Source organism: Mercenaria mercenaria, chromosome 6, assembly GCF_021730395.1.
Source record: "Mercenaria mercenaria strain notata chromosome 6, MADL_Memer_1, whole genome shotgun sequence".
NCBI classification, from domain to species: Eukaryota; Metazoa; Mollusca; class Bivalvia; order Venerida; family Veneridae; genus Mercenaria; species Mercenaria mercenaria.
In genome coordinates, this window is record NC_069366.1 from 10,833,167 (window position 1) to 10,854,527 (window position 21,361).

Consider the following 21,361-nt stretch of genomic DNA (forward strand, 5'->3'; position numbering starts at 1 on the left):
ATACAATTTTCGTTAGTAAAGAAATTAAAAATATCAATTAAACTACATCATAAACTGCTTATTTTCACGTAAGGTGCATATGTATCTTGACGTAAAAAAAAGGTCATATCAATTAAAGAATGATATTTTGCGCGAAAATCGGTCTCAAAATTTCATTTTTATTTGTAATATTTACCCCATAATATCTTCCCGCATTTTATCTGTAATATCTTCAAGCGCCAGTTTTCTCTGGCCAGATTCAAGAATCTCAATGGTAACGACTGTCTGCTTTAGATAGCCTCTGACCTCAAAAACCATTTTCCTCATAACTATTGTTATCCTGTTCATAGCGGCAAGTTTCTTTTCTGCTGACGTCACTGCTTCAGACAAGTCTTCCTTAAGCTTATAATAGATGAAATCAAAGCTGAAATATTTATTTTGACTGGATCCTTCAACAGTTTTGCCTTCAGCTCTTTGAATCACAAGGTTTTGTGTGTATTTTTCAAACTCTTTTAGATGGTGGATTGTGTTTTTCGACATGGACTTCTGGAGTTCCTTTTCGAAATTGATTTCCTCCAGCAATCCATGACATACCCATTCCGGAATGTTGTGTTTTGCTGCCATTGGAGAAACTGCAGCACACATGGTTTGATGGCACAGAGTTTGAATTATCATATCAAAAAATGAGATATGTTCAGAAACTGCTTCCGAGTCAACTAAGCTATCGCCATTTCGAAGGAACTCTTTAATGGTACCGACAACTAGGTCACTTTCTAAAATATCTAAATTTTCCTGATACGAGACACAGTCTTTCCTTATGAATGTCTGTAGAAACATAAATACATCGTGGAATCCATCTATGATTTGTTTCTCAATTGCATTAGATACTGACGACGGAAGATTTCCCTCTTTCGGTCCAATCAAAATTTCTAATGGATAATGGCAATGTTCGTTCAGTTTCTGCAGTGTTGGAAGAAGATCTGTGCGAAACTTTTCTGCATTATTCTCGTTAAATTCATTATTTTTTGTTTCACAAAAAAAAAATATGTTGGATAAATTTGTACATCTCTGAAGAAAACCTTTAGATACAGAGTCAACTATGACGCCAATATCCTGAAAAGTGCAATTAATTAAATTGCCTTTAAACACGTTTACTAACGGATTTTCCACAAAACAGACCCATCGGCAATGTCTTCCCGGCTAAAGATAATGTGTATATCAACAATAAACCTGGTATATCTGTCAATAATATAGACCCTAATGTATCAATGTAACACTGACAATAGAAAAAGACGGAATAACTTTAAATGTCTTATACAATGCTGATTATGTTCCTCAGTTGATGCATGACACTTTGATCTTTTAAACTTTATAAGAATACCTTACACAAATATATATGTTAATACGTATATATCAAATGTCTTACATACAAAGTCATTTTTAAAGAAATTGGAGAGTACTTTATTTTAACTGAAGGTAAACTTGTGCACATCCATGATCAGTCAGTATCCGTTTGGTAAGCATCCCTTTTAATAGCTAATGGTGCTATCCGAATCGCAAGCCAGACAAATTCATCATAGAAATTTTGGCACGGTAAGGGTTAAAGGGATGTAGAGAAATATACCTCCATGAAGTCTAAATTTCTTGTCACAAAAACACTATTGAAAAGGATTTTGAACTACTTACGAATAATCTAATAACAAGAGTAGAATTTGTAATCATATTACTTAGTATAAGTAGTATAAGGGAAATAATGGTGTGCATTTTACCTGTTTTCCTAATTCTCCGAGATCTCTTATTTTTGCATGACATATACATATGTGAATTCCTTCATTGACAGGACCAGGCAGGTCGGTGTGTTTCTCTAGTGCTTCAGTTGAGACAATAAACTGCCCAACAGCCATGTCTTCCATTCCAATAACAGTGACCTGAAGGAAGCTTCGAAGGCACCGACTTAGGATATCTAACTGTGACATCAAATCTTTACGGTGAAATCTTTTCGGAAGAGCACCTGAAATAAACATTCAAAGAGTATATCTATGCAAAATAAATGACATTAGAAAAACCTCAGAGTCTTAACATGAGTGCAGAGCACTGGCAGTCACAAGATATTTATTTTAGTTACTAACAGAGCAAAAGTATGATATTTGCTCTTGAAACAGGACTGGGGAGTGTAATGTACAGTAAAGTATTATTTATTGATCATGTAAAACTTTCAACGCTATCATGTAGAGAAAAACAAGACGGCCATGATGACCCTAAATCGTTTTCATGATTTTGACTGTTTGACTTTGAGTCAGGATGATCCAGTTGCGACCTTAGATATTATTAAGTGAACTTTTTGACAAGATTTCATATGGATAGGTAGACACTATTTTTCGAATAGAGACTAGTTCTTATCCAAATGACTCAGTTTTGAACCCGTTTTTATTGTCATAAAATTATCACTTTGTCCATGTTTTATATACATTAGTCCTTTCGCCTTTTCAAGGTTTTTGTATGATTTAACCTTGTGGCCTACCCTTTTTTTTTCTTTTTCTTTTTTTTTTTCTTTTTTTTTTTTTTTTTTTTTTTGTTGTTGTTTTTTTATTATTCTAGGCATCCCAGTTTCGAACTTAATCTTGATTTCAGGAAGAAACATTTATAACATGGGTTAAAAGAAGAGGAAGTTAAATATGGCCTCTAAATTGTTAACAATGTTTCATATGATTTGGCCTATTGACCTAATGTATGACCACAAATGAGCCAGTTTCAATCCTAGCATGGTGTATTTATAACGATTAACATCTGACCAGGTTTCATATTATACTAACTGAAACTCTAACCATCTATCTGTATTTATGGCAATATTTTTCATACTTCTAATAGTCCAATAACATACAGAAACATATATATTATTGAGATGTTACTAAATTTTATGCAAAATTAATTAGTGCAAAAATATTATCTTTGTTTTTATTTTACGACATCTACCCTCAGAAAAGTCACAAATGAACTGATTGGTGTTTTGTTTTTATTCAACGATCAAATATCTTTTACAAGTAGACATGCAGAGGCGTAGATACTGATCTTCACTATTACTGATATCTTTATTTTTTCCATGATATGACAAGATAAAGAAGTTATTTAGTTTCTGTCTTGATTTTCCTGCCGTCGCTCACATTTATTTAGAATTTTGTGTCTTTTTATAATGTTGGTTTTTGACGTAAAGTACAGAAAAAAAGTACAAGCAACGATTTCGGAGTAATGATCTAGACAAAAAGTGTTATGATCTAAACAAACAGGAAGACAATTCAAGTAAGCAAGGTAGAGTTATGGGTCATATAAATGCACTATATTAATGGTCTTTGTCAGTCAATTGTGACATTGTGAAATTGTAACAAAACCCCGTCAATGCTTTTGGAGTCATGCTCCGGACAAAATGTGTTACAGGCACATAAACTGACGGACGGGGGCACAGCAAATATCCCCTCAGGCGATTGAGAATTAAAACTATTGTATATGAAAATACTGGTAAAGTGGGTAGGCATCTGTAGTGTTCAACTGAAAATATAGACGAATGTTTGAAAAAAGAACAAACACGTACAGGCGAATTAGAAGATCGTATAAAGCACAGACAAATATTTTTTTAACAATGGCCTTCAATACTCGATATACTAACAGAATGTTTTTACATAATACCAATGTGTATTAAAAACACATGTTTTGAATTTAATAGTTGATGAATGTTTATTTAATTCGTTTTCACAAGTATATAATCGCAACTTGACCGCGATGGTTGACCTTAGGCTGATTATTCATATCGATTATTTCATTGTAGAAATAAGGGGGCCTTAGGGTAGCCGTGTATATTTATATAGAATAAGTTTGTACACAGTGCAGTATCAAAGTATGTATACTTAATCTGATCAGTTAAAACTTTCTGATACACTAATTTATATTCACACAAATTTATATTTTCATTTTTGCGCGCAGCTCGTGTTTTGCGTACACTCCTTTTCAATAATAAGACGTGCCTCATTATGTATTATAATACAAAGGTCAACCATCGGGGTCAAGTTGCGTCCACTATATGCAGGTCTTAGATAAGAAAATACATTAACACTTACTCATAACTTTGTTAAATCGTAAATGTAAATCCACATAGCGATTCTTAAAGTAATGTGCACGTGGGAATATTTCCCATGTGGGAAATACATGCGGGTATTCTTTTACTTCCATCTTCTTCTGAAATACAATAAAAAGATACAGTGTCTAAAACAAACTAATACAGATACTTTTGTTATGTGCAAAGTTTCCGAGCGGCAATTTAGATGAATCTCAAATATTACATTGTCCTCAAGGTGTTTTAGCCTTTTGATTTGGTTACAAAAATATTGAGAATGTTTTCGTAGATACAGAATCAAATTCAAATCAAATTATGCTTTCTACATTTTATATACAAATATAAAAGATCAAATTTGATTTCAAATTTCGAAACACCGACTTTAATGTTATCTATAGAATTTATTCTACATTTATTTCACTAGTGTGAACAATCAAGCGAATTATTACGGTTTTAAAAGTATAATCATGGCTTTCCCACCAAATCTGAAATTTTGGTGGGAAAATACCGCATGTTACCTTTAGTTTTTATAAACAATGGATGAATACCTGTGAAATCTATATCTCCTTTTATCTGCACGCCTTCTTTTTATGTATTTTAATTACAATTTATTCTCAACGATTATCGTGTTTCTTACATCCACGTTTACTTCACATAATGCAACAAATCTTGTTTTATTATACACATTCATAATGAATGAGTTCACATTCATAATGAATGAGTTTTTAATAAACTCTGACGCAATACTGTGTACACTAGCAAAGAAAATGTACATTCACCGATACTGACCGAAAATGTAAAGGCTTTTTGACGTATGGAGCAAAGAAAACAATTAAATAAACAGGTTTTTATTCAGTACGAGATTATTGGCTGTATATTTCTGAAAATATGTCTGTCGTACTTGTAATACGTCATGAATAAATATATAAGCCTTTGCCTTACTTTATGAAATCAGCATTTTTTATGGACACGATCATTATGGCAAATTTCCAGCTGAAATTTATAAGTGACTGATACAAGAGCTATTTAAAGGAATCTTGTGTTTGGGGAGAGGTGTGGGGTCTACATGACCCCCACTATTAAGGTATAATACAATTGCTTAAATGGTTCCTAACAGCTTTTAGCCTAGTCCAAATAATTAGACGTGAAAAAGTTGTCATTTGACGTTTAACAATCAATATTCTGACATTTTACATTTTACTATCAAAGCCTTTTTCGACATAACAGAGAAAGTAAAAAATGTAAAATATCAATTAAAATGCACTTATAAAGTGATATGAGTTATGTCAGGTCTTATGTTTAGGACTAGCTTTTAGCCTAATTAAGAAGGAAAATATAATCTGGCTTCCGTTGAGATATGTATACAAACATGTACATAAATGTTCAATTTCCCAATCAATATTTGTGCCAAGCTTTTCACATACGCTTTGAACGTGAGATGAACAGCATGAATGTAAAATTTATGAATTTATCATTATAAATGAATAATTTACCTGTAGATTAATGTTAATATATAAATCCGATTTAAGCCTGAAACCATCAACATAATTATGTTTAATCATATATCCATTATCTAAAAATAGCCCTTTGTAGCCATGTGGGATCCCAGGATCATTTATCGATAGCAGATGAGAGTTTTTTTTTATCATATCAAAGATGATATTTGTTAAATTTATGAACGAACATGAATATAAAGTGAATGATGAACATATGCTATAAATACAAACAATACAAGATAGAAACGAACAATACGAAATCAGAAAGAAAAAGTCCGGGTTTGATCCCGACTCGGGCATCGTTTTTCTTGATTTGGCATTTTTGTGATTGTACAGAAACAACTCCTGTTCTAATGTTCATAATATTACCAAATTTCAATTTTAATGAATGATCATTTTTAGTCATAATCTGGAGGTTAGTGTCTTTAAGGCCGTTACACTGTAAATTATGTTTGCAACATTAATTGGCTTACATGTGTTCAAATTTTGAAATGATGCAACATTATTCTACGCTCGATTTTTCATACGTCATATCATATACAAGAAACTGCAAATTGCACTTCCATTCTATTGTCGATAAACAAACTTCGTTCTTATTCTAATTCAGATGTTTTATAAATACAGAAAACATCTTCATAAGTTATAGGCTTTTCATTGGAATCACCTGGTTATGAATGCATATCTACTACATGTATTGTGTTTATACATCATACAATTACTTCATTGCAAAATTAAAAATAAAATGTATCCGATTGTCTGTGATTTATATCTCTACTATTCCTAATTACCCAATCGGTATTTTAGTATCACTATATACATATGTATCATAATTGTAAAGTTTGAAACACATTTTTGTCATCAACAGAATGCCTTAAAATGGTCATGTTTACATTTTTTTAGGGCTCTGAAAGTTGTGTATTGCATATTGTCCTATTGAGTACAATTATGCCAAGTAATATTAATATCACTTAATATGACAGAGTTATGGACCGGACATGAAACAGACCCTGTTCATGCCATGTTAACATGTTAACAAGTGTGATCTTGACCTTTAAGACAGGGGTCTGAAAGTTGTGCATTACACATCGCTTTATTATGAGGTACATTTGTGCCAAGTATTATTAAAATCCCTTCATGGATAGTAGAGTTATGGACCGGCAGAAAAAAAGCCCTGCTGACATTTGACCTCCAATTGTGTCCTTGACCTATGAGCCAGGGGTCCGAGTTTTGCACATGACATGTTGTTTCATCATATGGAACATTTGTACCGAGTAGTATTAAAATGAATGACACAGTTATGGACCGGACACGAAATTGCGGACGGACGGACGGAAAGACAAAATGACGGAATGACGGACGGAAAAGCGCATTCCTAAAGTCCTCGAAACTTGTTTTCAATCAGTAGGGGACTAGTAAAAGTGAAAATGCTCCTCAAAGACGCAAGTATTGCTAACTTTTATACAACCAGTTTTATTCTTATTCTATTGCACTTCACTAATACCTCTTTTTACCTGGATTTCAAATTTCCCATATATTGACCTAGAATAATGAAGTTAAGTTTTGTTTTTGGTGACTGATAATCTGTCATCTGGTCCGCAAACTCAAGCTATGTAAACAAGTTCGGCAAACAAATCGTGGTCAGCTGTTTTTCATCGTTTTTGGTACTTAAAAAGCGGCAGTATATTATACACATCCCATAGCGAACTACCAAACTATTGGTATAAATTCTTTATATATATATATATATATATATATATATATATATATTAATGAATTTATTAAATGATATTCAAAAATGTAAAAAAAATCAAATAAAACTAAGTTCCTGAATGAAAATTCCGGAAAATACCGGCATCGTCCGATAACTGCCGAAGTGATATGAGCTATTTGATTTAACCATATTTTATTGCTTATATGTACATGCAAGTAGATACATAAAATTACAACGATATAAAAGCACATGGGTCGGGCAACAAATTCCATCAACATAACATTAAGCTCATCCCAGTATATATATATGCGATGGGCGTTGAATTCTTCATGTGAGGAAGCCATCCAGCTGGCTAACGTCGGTGGTTCTACCCAGGTGCCCGCTCTTGATGAAAAAAATGCACGGAGGGGCACCTGGGGTCTTCCTCCACCATTAAAGCTGGAAAGTCGCCATATGACCTTTCGTGTGTCGGTGCGACGTTAAATCCAACAAAAAAAGTTACCTAAAAAGGGTTGCCATACCACGTGACTTGTGAGTTTAAAAGCCGATGCATGAAAGCTAGTGCCAGACAATTTTTCTAGACTAGCGACTTTATTTCATAACCATTATTAAAACCTTTTAAGGCAGTGCAAAGAGCATAGTTTGCTCTCTCCTCAAAAACAAGGATTGTGCCATTGGACGCGCGTATTCTTTTAAAACATTCGAACCACGGTTGTGAATCAGAATGTCTACAAAAAATGGTGGTATGGCGGAAAGCATTCTTTATTTTCTGAAAATGTATTTGTTTTATCGATCTTTTATTTACATGTTAGTGACGAACAAGGGTGAAATAATTTGTAATAAACTCGAATTTATTGCCATGGTATAAAATAAGTTAAAACAAGAGCTGTCACTAATGGTGACAAATGCCCCCGCAGCACCTTGACCTTTGACCTGGTGACCTTGACCTATGACCTTGTGACCCCAAAGTCAGTAGGGGTCGTGTACTCAATCAGTATTATCATCATGTGAAGTTTGAAGGTCCTGGGTGCAGTGGTTCGCGAGTAAAGTGCCTTCATGCAAAATGTTAACTTGGCGTTGTGACGAACTAACTAACTAATGAACGAACGAAAATACGAACAGACGGACTGTTGAAAACTAATATGCCTCAGTTCGGGGGCATAAAAACAGGCCAATAGCTACAGAAACTTTATATGATATGGCGAGAAGTTGAAAATGTGTATGTTATGTCGGGAATCAATGTCAGCTTTCTGTAAGTTAACCCATCGGATACAAATATCGGTAAAAGTCCCAAAATATGTTTTTAATAAAACTTCCTTGTCAAATAAAAAACAACCACTAAGCTGTTGTATATATCTAAGAGGCCGCCTCCGTGGTTGAGATGTCGCCGACCTGAAATCACTGATTATGAATCATTGATTCGAGTCTGCTACCGACCATGTCTCAATTCGAATACAAAAAATGAATGAGAAATGTAATGAAATGGTTTTGACTGTAATGCAGAAACGGTTTACTTACATGAAAGCAGAATACTTGAAACGCCAAAAATTGGACTTGATGTTTAAAAATGACAAACAAATGAGCTGTTGTCTTATAAATATTTATCACATGTTTGACGTCGTGGGAGTGTAATAAAGCCATTACGTAAAAACATGATAATACACTAACTAAGGTGATAAAGCTTTGGCGTCGTTTACAATATAGGAGACGTTGGTCAAATTGACTCGTTTGTAATAGTTAAAGAAAGTAGATTGTTTTTTTTTATTTTTCGACAGGAAAAGCTAACATGTGATAAAAAGAATATTATATTTGTAATTTTCCACACTGAATTTAAAAAACTCGTTGAATGAATTTGATAAAATGCTCGTCAGAGCCTCGCATTTTATTATTGTATTCAACTCGTTCAATAAATTCAATATTTGTAGGTTATTACTTTTGTATGTGGATATATGCACGAGGTTTTCAGCGGTAATATTGCGCGGCTTAAGGAGCGCAATATCATCCGCGAAAGAACGAGTGCATATATCCACATACAAAGTTGATAACCTTTTTATTACATACCCACTATCAAATAATTAATTTATGTCTAAATTATCGTTCTGTAACGAAAGACAGGCAAAATACGAAAAGATTTTCGCCGAAAACGTAATAAACAAATCAAACTGACGCGCATTAATATTTCCCGCGAAAATGACGTAAACTTATTGTCGCAACGTGCGCGTGGACGCCATGGACGTCACGCGAATCTTTCCATTACAACGTTAATAAAACATTCCACGTCGGATATGAAAGCGTTCCACGTCAATATGGAAAAATATTGCACGATCACACTAACTGTCAGTATAAGCCATGAGAAAAGTATCATGTTTTATATTGAATACAACATGTACAAAGAGATTTAAAAAATGTAGGTCATATTTTGTCTGCCTGATCAGTTGTTGGTAAAAGGACCTATTTGATTTTTTCTTACATTTTTTTACCAATGTTTAATGTTTTCTTCAGTTTATTTGTCAATTCAAAGTTGTTCCTTAGATTTTGTCGGGTAAGTACCATCTCTAACCAATGACTTACCTTTTAGTATATAAGCTTAGGACAGGTGAAAAACGGAATGTGACGAGTTAACGTAAAATCAAAGTTCTACAGAACGCGTGGGACAGTGTTTACAATTAGAAGTATAATTATAGTTTTTATGTGACGTGGTCTAAGTCGGATAGACAACTCGTGCCGTTGTCTACGGGATATATACAACTCGCTTTGTTCGTTGTATATGCCCCGAAGTCAACGGTTCTCGTTGTCTGTCCTATACGTATCATTCAAACATTTCTCAAATAAACTGTATTTCTTTCCAGTATTTTGATAAAACTAATGTAGCTCTTTAAATATACGATAAAAGATACATATTCGATTTATGAATGGCCGTTTACGTCATAATATTGTAATAGATGTCTTTGGGAAATACAAGTGAAGGCGGTAGACAAGTGATAGAGAGCCTACTCCGAGTCCGAGAGGTAGAGGATTCGCTCCATGGCTGTGTCATACTAAAGACGTGTAAATGGTGCTAGCGGCTTCCTCGCTCGGCGCTGTGCATTTAGAGGATTGTCAACCCAATGTCAGTATAATATGACTGGACGGGGTATCATATACCATGTCTACGGCGTGATATTCAAGCATTAGTAAACAGTTAGACATTCTGCTCATTGCTACAAGTACACCGTCATTTTATGACTGAAAACAAAAATGCGCACACACATTTGATGACCTAGATAATCGTAGATCATCGCCTCGCCAAACGCCGCAATGCGGAATATTGTAACGCTAAATATCGCCAATGGTCAGATACCACAAGTTCAAAATGGTACAGGGAACTAGTTGGGAATAAGGTAAGTGTATACCTAGGAATAATGTAATGTTTGTCCGTTCTGACTGGTCAGTCCTGTAAACACACTCAATAAGTGATTTATTTTAAGATTGGCTTTTTACTGCATTTACAGTATCTTATTATACGCTTTAACAAAATTTACTACATTTTATGTGTATTGGAAAAAAAGTTTTATCAAACGAATTTCTCCAGTCATGCCAACGACGTAAACAGTCTGTCATCTCATTCACGCGAAAATTACTTAAATAAAGTATCACTAATTATATGTTTTTCGTCCGATATTTTGGTGGAACTAAGAGTTCTTGAACAAATGTGTTTAGATATTTTCGATGTTTCGATTATGGAAGGCCGCACATGCCAAAATGTTATAATGGAAGTCTATGGTGGCCTCTAACCTTTATTGTGCCAAGCCAAATATCGTTGAATAATGATGTTGGAGGGGTGGGATGGATGGAGGGAGAGGGAGAGACGTTGGGCGGGGCGCCATGACGACTTTTGGAGTGGATGAAGTTTGGCAGGGCGACGTATGGTTGTGGGACATAAGTTGTCTTACCAAATTTATCTCTTTTTTATTGTACAAATGACGACCTCACAAGAAAAAAGTTTCAACACACAACTGGAACTCTTCCTTCTTGGGCTATGTTACAACGTCTGTAAATGGAGCTCATTTAAATACTATGAAGTTTGATCACTGTTAGCCAAAGTATTTTCAAGTATTTAATCAGACAAAAATGGCCTACCAACCTACCGAGCGCCTGAGATAAAAATAAGAGGACCATGATGGTCCTGAATCGCTCACCTCTTCCCACATGACCCAGTTTTGAGTACGACGTCGTTTTTTCTATTATTTGACATAGTGACCTAGTTTTTGAGCTCATGTGACCCAATTTTAAAATTGACCTAGATATTATCAAGATAAAAATTCTGACCAGTTTTCATGAAGATCCATTGAAAAATATGGTCTCTAGAGATGTCACAAGGTTTTTCTATTATTTGACCTATTGACCTAGTTTTCGAAGGTACGTGACCCTGTTTTGAACTTGACCTAGATATCATCAAGGTGAACATTCTCACTAATTTTCATGAAGATCTCATGAAAAATATGGCCTCTAGAGAGGTCACAAGGTTTTTCTATTTTTATACCTACTGGCCTAGTTTTTGACTGCACGTGACCCAGTTTCGAAACTGACCTAGATATCATCAAGGTGACATTCAAATCAATTTTCATGAAGATCCATTGAAAAATATGGCCTCTAGGGAGGTCAAAAGATTTCAATAATTTTAAGACCTACCGACCTAGTTTTTGATCGCAGTTGACCCAGTTTCAAATTTGATCTAGATATCATCAAGCTGAACATTCAGACCAACTTTCATACAGATCCCATGAAAAGTATGGCCTCTAGAGAGGTCACAAGGTTTTTTTTATTATTTGACCTACTGACCTAGTTTTTGATGGCACGTGACCCAGTTTCGAACTTGACCTAGATATCACCAAGGTGAACGTTCTGACCTAATTTCATGAAGATCTTTGGAATATATGGCCTCTAGAGAGGTCACAAGGTTTTTCTATTTATAGACCTACTGACCTAGTTTTTGACAGCACGTAACCCAGTTTCGAACTTGACCTGGATATCATCAAGGTCTACTTTCATGAAGATCCATTCAAGGGTATGGCCTCTAGAGAGGTCACAAGGTTTTTCTATTTCAAGACCTACTGACCTAGTTTTTGATCGCAGTTGACCCAGTTTCAAATTTGATCTAGATATCATCAAGCTGAACATTCAGACCAACTTTCATACAGATCCCATGAAAAATATGGCCTCTAGAGAGGTCACAAGGTTTTTCTATTATTTGACCTACTGACCTAGTTTTTGAAGGCACGTGACCCACTTTCGAACCTGACCTAGATATCATCAAGCTGAACATTCTGACCAATTTTCATGAAGATCTCATGAAATATATGGCCTCCAGAGAGGTCACAAGGTTTTTCTATTTTTAGACCTACTGACCTAGTTTTTGATGGCACGTGACCCAGTTTCGAACTTGACCTAGATATCATCAAGGTGAACGTTCTGACCTAATTTCATGAAGATCTTTGGAATATATGGCCTCTAGAGAGGTCACAAGGTTTTTCTATTTATAGACCTACTGACCTAGTTTTTGACAGCACGTAACCCAGTTTCGAACTTGACCTGGATATCATCAAGGTGAACATTCTGACCAATTTTCATGAAGATCTTTTGAAATATATGGCCTCTAGAGAGGTCACAAGGTTTTTCTATTTTTAGACCTACTGACCTAGTTTTTGACGGCACGTGACCCACTTTCGAACTTGACCTAGATATCATCAAGACGAACATTCTGACCAACTTTCATAAAGATCCCACAAAAAATGTGACCTCTAGAGTGGTCACAAGCAAAAGTTTACGGACGGACGGACGGACGTACGCACGGACGATGGACGACGGACGCTGCGTGATCACAAAAGCTCACCTTGTCACTATGTGACAGGTGAGCTAAAAATTAATCGCATTTTCTTCGAACGGTTCGGAGCATTAAAACGAAAAGGAAAAACAAATGTATCCTTAGGAAAAGTCACGTAAAATAAGTTCGACCTTCAAAAACGTTGCTTTTGACTAAATACATTTAGCAATAAATTTGAATTAGAACATTATAGAAACTATTTCTACTACCAGTGAAAGAAGCATAGACGAAAGTTCTAAACAAAGTGATCTAATATCAGAGTCGGTTCGAATGAGTCTATTCAGGAATGGTATTGCGATATGCACTGCTCACACCCCCTAGCACCGGCTTGTAAAATCCGATCTCTATTAGAAAAACACTTGGAAAAGACTCAATCATCCAAAAGGACTTGGACGTATTCATACACCGAGTGAAAGGACTGTGTCTCACGTCCTGAACGATTCTGCTTTATTTTTTTTTTCTGCATGTACTGAGATAGTTTCTTCAGAAAAATTTGTAAACAACTAAATTAGCAGATGTTGGAAAATATTCATATACACATTTCGCTATACTGTGCTGATTCTAAAATAAAATAGTGTGCTCAATTCAAGTTTCACCTTTACAAATCATGTAATTGTTTCCTTTATTTTTTGAGTATGTTCAAACATCTTTATAACAAGGTTTTGTGTTTGTCGATTACTATATTGTTTCATATTAAGCAAAAGTTATTTGAGCAAATATCTTCGAACAATAGCATATTCGTGAAGACAGCTATATACAATCTAAACAAAAATCAATCACATGTTGAGACAAGGTATGATATCTAATAAGATAAAGATACTGAACAAATTAGGCCGGTGCTATACATCTCAAGATTGTCATTGTAATGATAATTCAAATAAAAAGCTCAGAAGAGTTTCTAATATTCTATACTCTTGCCTAATTAGTTTTAACAGCTGTACACAGCACAAAGTCTGTTTCACAACGTTTTTTAAGTTTAGCAAGCACTTTGTCCATCCTAACTGACAGGCATTTCTCACCATCCGGGGTCTCAGGATTTAAAGGATCATTTGTTTTGAAATCTCCAGCGGTTACCATGGATATAGCAACAATCTCGTCTTTTACTAAGTCTCTCTTGCAAACAATTGATCCGCTGTCACCTGGTGTGGCGAATAGGTGTGTATCATGATCAGATATATCACTGAGAGCTCCGCTCGAAATTTCATTTAAACTTCTAACGAATCCAGTTTCACCGTTGCGACTGTAATAGAAATCTCCAGTCTCTGGTCTAGGTAGGATTGTTTGAATCTTGGAACAAACGGAATAATCTTCCATTTCCGTCATGTATTCATCTGAAGAATTAGCTCCGTTTGGGCTACTCGAAAAGCTGTTTGATTTAGTTCCACTGTTGTTTAGACTAGTGTGTATTGCGACAGATATGTCTAGTTCTTCTGTGTCCGTCTGAGCACTATTAAATGGAACTAATGGAAAATCTCCCTGTTGACTTGGCCCTGAATCATTACCGTTATTGGTCAATATGCTACGTATGTCTTCAGCGGGAGCAGGTAATGGTTCTACAATAACCAGGTGTTCAACTGAACTTTGTCCCTGAAATATGTAACTGTTTGAAGCTATAATGCCTTTAGTACAGCCAGTTGAAGCTCCATATTTAAACACAAAACTGCCAACTAGTTCACTGGATGATTCATGAACTAATCTGGCGTTTTTGTTATTACCATAATCATCTTTAAAATGAAAGCTACACATGTCTAGATGTTTTGGTAATACCCTAACTGCAGCAAAGTCTGTCAAATGTAATTCTGTTTCATTACCGTAAATTATCATTCGCGTACTACTCATCCCAAAAAGGCTATTCGATGTTTGTTTTTGAATATAAACTTCGTGCTCCTTTTTGCCGTGTGGATCGACAACATGTGCACATGTCACGAAATAAATTACACCTTCACTGCATTTTATGAAGCACCCCAAAGTCCCGTCACACCATTGTGTATTTTTGTCAGGAAAAGGACTCGAGGTTTTGTCGCCTTGCTCAACGAAACTTCTTGCAAGCTTTTGGGGCTCGCTGTTGACAGTTTTTATAATGTATGGGTGAGGAAATCGATGATCCTTAATCAGTTGGGCGATACTGTCCTTTACCTCTTTGATTTTGGCTTCTTCAAGATTCATCTTTAAATGTATCTCTAGTTGTCCATATAATGTGCCCATACCGTAGATGCCGCCGGTGCTGTAAAATATTAAAACTATTAATTTACTTAGTGAAATTGATATGTATATTGACAGTGTATTATATGTTTAACAGCCTATTTCTAAAAGTGCAAACCGTGTAGTATTAGTTCATTCATTATCCTTATTATCTGAAATACAGGCCTTTCTATGTCTTTGAAATTATTTAAGAGACGGATGGAAATTATAAAACTAACGTCATTTTAGTTACTTTTGTGCTATGACTAACAATGCAGATATGACTTCAAGGCATCTTATTAGCAAAATACTATGCATTTCTCGAGGGTTCCCTTCTGGAATATATTTTCAATAAGCAATTGCCGTGTTTATTCGATATATATGTGATATGAATTAATAATTTACAAAATATTTAAAACTGGTTTATTCTGATTGATTGTGTCAACAGAAAATTATTCCACATGGTAGATCTTAACCAGGCCTTTACCTCATAATTTCCGTCCGCATTTTATCTGTTATATCTTCCAGTGTCAGTTCTCGTTGACCAGATTCAGCGACTTCAACGCTTACGGTAGTCTGTTTTAGGTAGCCTCTGATTTCAAAAATCATTTTTCTAATTACTGCTGTAAGTCGGTTCATTGCGGACAGTTTCTTTTCTGCCGATGTTACCACTTGGAACATGTCTTTTTGGAGCTTATACACAATAAAATCAAAATTATAAAATTGTGTATTTACACTGTCACTGGTCTCCCCTCCCTTTGCCTTCTTTTCAAGATTTTGCACGTTTCCTTCAAGTCGTTTTAGATGATGAATTGTGTCTGAGGAAATAGAGGTTTGGAGATCAGTTTCGAGTTTTATTTCCTCCAAGAGTTCATGACATATGCTATCAGGTAAACTGTGCTTTGCTGCCATAAGCGGAACAGCTGCACATAAAATCCGATGACAAAGAGTTTGAAGAATAACATCAAAATATGAGGCATGCTCCGAAACTGCTTTTGCGTCTATCAACGCCTTTCCGTTTCTTAGACAACTTTGAATAGCTCCGACAACTGTCTGGCTCTCTAATATATTTAAGTTTTCCTGGTCAGAACGAATATCTTTTCTGACAAATCTCTGTAGAAATATAAACGTCTCATGAAATCCATCTATGATTTGACTCTCAATCGCATCAGAAACAGTTGATTGTAGACGTCCTTCTGGCGGTCCAATCAAAATTTCAGTCGGATATTTGCAATATCCAGTCACCTTCTTATGTAGGTGTGTGCGACAATTATCTAATTCTTCTTGTGGAAATTCATTGCTCGTTTCACAAACTACGAACACGATACATATACCTGAACATCTGTGAAGAAAACTTTTCAAGAAGTAGCTCACTGCGATGTCAATGTCCTGAAAACAAAATATATTGCAATAGGAACGTATAGAGGTTTACAACACCATCTACTAATTTTAAACGATGCTCTAGTACATGTAAAACTACAAACGACATGTTCAGTGATTGGGCGCCAATTAGAATAGCGAATGAAAAGGTAAGCAAACATTATGATATAAAGGTAAAACTATCTAACTAGTAGTAAATAAATAACCTGGGTAAGGCGTTTTGCTCTCTACTTTTGACTCGTGTGGGGAAGTCGTCAGTTTCTTGTTAAGAACAAAATATAATTAATGACTTTCATGACATATAAGTTTGTATAAAAGCAAATATTACAAACATACAACATCTTTTTTAATGCAATCGGAATTTTTACGCATCACAATTTTCCTGTTAACAGTGTTTTTGCCATATTATGAAAACAACCAGAACTTTCGTCACAATTCAAATTCAAAAGTTCCTTCTACCCGTCTTTATATCATGAGACTTACTCACTGAAACAGTAGTTATCTACTTTAATAAAATACTCAACATGCAGCTATTGATAAATCCATGATAATATGTGTAAAGTGCGGCTGTTTAACGTAAATTTATAATGATAACATTTCATGACATTACCTTCAGTCCGATCTCACTGAAATCTTTAACTTTTGCATGACATATACATATATGAATCCCGCCTGTGGCTGAAGCAGGCAGCTCCGTGGCTTTTTGGAGTGCTTGAACTGACACAATGTACTGCTCGGGAGCCATATCTTCCTTTCCTATAACAGTCACACGTGGAAAGTCTCCAAGGCAACGACAGAGGTCATCTAGCTTACACATCAAACTCTTATCATGAAATCTGGCTGGAAGTGCTCCTACAAAATTAAGTCAATATGACTGTTATTCTTTTATCAGTTTTCTTGATTTGGCTACAAGTAACTTTTCGTTTTTCCAATATTGATTAACTAAATACAAACATCAATAGTATCGGAATATTGCTCAATAGCTTTTTCCCAAAACAAGTGTAAAGATATGTAATTATGAAGATATCAAACAGAGACAGGAATAAAAACATGAAAAATATACTTAAAATATCACTGTTTTCGGCAACTATAAATACACTCAAAAATCAAATAATGATATAAGTTGATAAGAGATGCGGAACATCGCTAAGGTTTGACTGTAGCGTGACTCCCTGTCTGTATGGTTATTTTTTTTTATAAATACTGCAAATATTAAATAAGTAATTTTAAGTCTCTAAAATGGCACATCTTGAGGGGCAATCAAATCTAATCTAATTCTACATTGCAGAAAAAAAATATTCGAACGTGCATTAAACAACTTTATGACTACATAATGGATAAATTTGTAAAATTAAAACATCCCAAAAGAAAACATTATAAATACAGTTGAATAAAAACAAAAACATTACTACAAAATCTGAAAAGAAATTATTACTATAGTTTGATGTTCAATTTATAGACTCGTCCGCCAATTAGGGAAATCAGCATGATTTACCTTGCCTTAATAAGTTAAGAACCACTATCGAACTGAATAACACTACCTAAATAACGTACCGTAACCGTTCCATTATTAAAAGTACAGAAACATCGCTGACCTCAAAACCGAACTATAATTATGTCCAATAACTTGGGAGATAATATACAGTTATTAGCATATATAAACAAGGGCAGTCAAAGGTGACTGCGCGCTCGAGTATTTCGATGCTGATTAGTGAAACTGGGCACATCTGAGGAAGCTGAAACTGTCACTGGTCAATCAATGTAGATGAAGATATTGGACAATAGCATATGTCTGTTTCAAATGTAGTGTATCAAAACATAACATGAGTACAAAACGGACATAACTCATTGAACATTTCTGCAAGAGTAATGCACCATATGTCATATCATGTTGCTAATAATGTGGAACAAGTATTTTAAGCTTGAATCAAATATATTTAGTAATAACTGAGATAGAGCAAAAGTGTATCAAAACTTGAACCTGAAATTCCAAGTAAAATGGGGGAATATTAATTCATAACAAATTGGTATCAGCATTATGGACCTTGTTGTACGTGTTGTTGTTGAGGTAGGTTACCTTAATATTTGTATGTGCGCATGTCCAACCGGAAGCTAACGTGACGATTTACGACGACGTTTACGATAAACTAGATGTGTTTGTATATTCATTCTTCTGAAAACAAATCATGAACCTGTCTCCGATCTGATGCTTTATGGTTTAATAATGCAGAAATAATGAATAAATTGCCACAGAAACGCTTCTAAAACAATGTTGCCTTAAAATGACGTCATTGACGTCATGACGTTACGTGTCAGTTACCGCGAAAAATTAATAGCTTTTATTTTGAAAGTACGTAATTCTGTGCATTTTCTTTACTTGAAGTATTTTTAAATCACCATTTGCTCAAATATTTTTATGAGTCTTTAGCTCTGAATAATAATCAATATTTTTCTTCTTTTACGTAGTTATATTAAAATGTTATGCGGAATTTAAGAAAATGGATGATGGTAACCAATGTTATTTGGAATATAGCTGGGTGAAAGGTTACTTGTTACGGCCATTTTCAAATAAAAAAAACTAGCAGTTTGATTTGTAATACCTATTTTTCAGTTTCCGTTGATAATTTGTTACTTATATACTAAAATTAAGCTCTAAATTGTTCAAATTTCAGTAGAAATTTGTGGTTTCTTGAATTGAACTGATGTTACCATGGAAACGAAGCCCGTGACCTATATATCTAAATGTAAAATTCAAAAGCGTTGGCACTGGTCTATTTAAAGAACACAGCTTCGCCTTTTTGTTTTAATTTCAACAATATCCATGAGAATAATAGCAGCATGCTGAACGATTTTTCCATGAAAAATGCCAGACGAAGGGTACTGCTGTAGGAAGCTGAAAGCTTATTTGAAACTCTCTCCTCAAATATTTACGTTTAGCATGTTAAATCATGGTAACTTATAAAGTGATTGATAAGATAAATTGCTTGCAGTTTATTCATCTACATTTGTTTTGTTCTTATTATAGGTTTTTAGGTTATAACCACGTTACGCGTATGAACGCAAAAACAAAATAGGAAATAATACAACATTAAAGTTGGTAGGTTGTTAATATATTAGTTGTTCTAAAATGTGTATGTCTACGTGGCAAAGAAAGGAGGTAGGAGGCGAAAAGTAGGAAATTAGAGAAGAAATGAGTTGAGTGGTCGCTTTAGAGACTAGCTTGGATTTGAACTTTGTCTGTATACCGTGTGTAAATATATATGGGTTAGTATGGCAGTGCATAGTAATTATGTTTCGAATCTCCTTGTTTTTTGTATGTACTTTTGTATGTGTGTGAATATTGAGCTGTTGTGTGTGTTTGTAATAGAGGTGTCACCATAAAGCAGTGTGTGTAAAGTAACAGTTGTTACTGGTCTGATATTGTTGAAGAGTTCAGTGCGTTCCACGATATATTTTGGACAAAGAAAGAAATAATGATAGGTGTTTTCAACTTCACCGCATGAGCATAGAGGACTGTTGACAATGTTTTTGGAAAAGAGGTGTTCGTTAAGAGAGCTACAGTGAGTCCGAAGCCTATCGTGCAGTATTTGATATTTGCGATCTCCAATATAGTAATGACAAGGAGGTTTGTGTATATCAGCAAAGAGTCTTCTTTTGAATGTTGACAAAGTTGGAGAGCTTCGAATGTCTGTTGGTAATTGGTTCCAATCAGTTATAGTTGATGGAAGGAAAGAGTTAGCAAAAAGTTGAGTATTACATTGAAAGTTTCTGGTGTTACTGGCTTTCTAAGATTGTATGCAGAGGCCTGTCCAACAGTGTGAGGAACTAGTGTAGAGAGATACTCCGGAGATAGAAGATTATACATTTTATAGAATAGAATGAGTTTGTGTTTTTGTCTTCTGGTTTTTAGAAGCTCGAATCCAGTGTCTGTGTAGAGATTTTCAAATGAGACTAGCTTGGTTGCACCGGTGATAATTCGACAGGCTTCTAACTGAATTTTCTCAAGATCTGTCTCTTGTTGTTGGGTTATATTGCTCCACACAACGTCCGAATACTCCAGAAGTGGCCTTATGAATGATAGATAAATAGTTTCAAGTGCTTTTCTATCTAAAATGAATTTTAGGGATCTCATGACGTTTATTCGTTTCCAGGCCTTCTCTTTGATGTTTTCTATATGTTCGTGCCAGCTTCCGTCGTTCGAAAATGTAACTCCAAGATGCTTATGGGAATCAACTTCGTTTATTTGGAAACCATTCATAGAGAGAGGAGGATGGATAGGTTTGTTATGTTTACGTGATATAAGAAGAGTCTTTGTTTTTCTTGGATTGAAATCGACTAATCAATCATTCGCCCAGTTGGTGATTTTCAGAAGATCAGAATTAAGAATATCAGCAGCTGCAGTTGGATTATCAACAATGATGTATAGACTTGTGTCGTCAGCAAACAGTTTGATAGTAGAATTAATGTCCTTGACAATGTCGTTGATGAAAACGATGAAGAGAAGGGGACCAAGAATAGAACCTTGAGGGGCACCAGCAGAAATAGCAGCTGTGTCGGAAGAGCCACCAGGAAGAACCAATTTCTTACTTCTATTTGATAGATAGTCTCGAAACCATTCCAGGAGACTTCCAGAAATTCCTGTAGAC

The 21,361-nt window shown here is 34.9% G+C and overlaps 2 protein-coding genes across 7 annotated transcripts in view; both read right to left on the reverse strand.

The window, feature by feature from the left end:
• LOC123549678 (uncharacterized) overlaps positions 1–21,361 on the reverse strand; it is a 226,715-nt gene that overhangs the window by 186,438 nt on the left and 18,916 nt on the right. The window lies entirely within an intron of this gene.
• Positions 1–21,361, reverse strand: part of LOC123549671 (uncharacterized) — a 29,661-nt gene that overhangs the window by 2,444 nt on the left and 5,856 nt on the right. Inside the window, exons 1-4 of one of the 6 annotated variants that reach the window (XM_045337944.2) lie at positions 5,578–6,157; positions 4,089–4,206; positions 1,749–1,990; positions 176–1,092 (exon numbers count right to left, since the gene is read on the reverse strand). In XM_045337944.2, the coding sequence (XP_045193879.2) occupies positions 176–1,092; positions 1,749–1,990; positions 4,089–4,206; positions 5,578–5,880 (1,580 nt within the window). In that variant the 5' untranslated portion in view covers positions 5,881–6,157. Of the gene's footprint in view, positions 1–175; positions 1,093–1,748; positions 1,991–4,088; positions 4,207–4,632; positions 5,012–5,577; positions 6,158–13,739; positions 15,379–15,822; positions 16,725–17,325; positions 17,568–21,361 lie in introns of those variants that run through there. The other 5 variants (XM_053545082.1, XM_053545081.1, XM_045337945.2 and 2 more) reach the window with 5 other exon arrangements.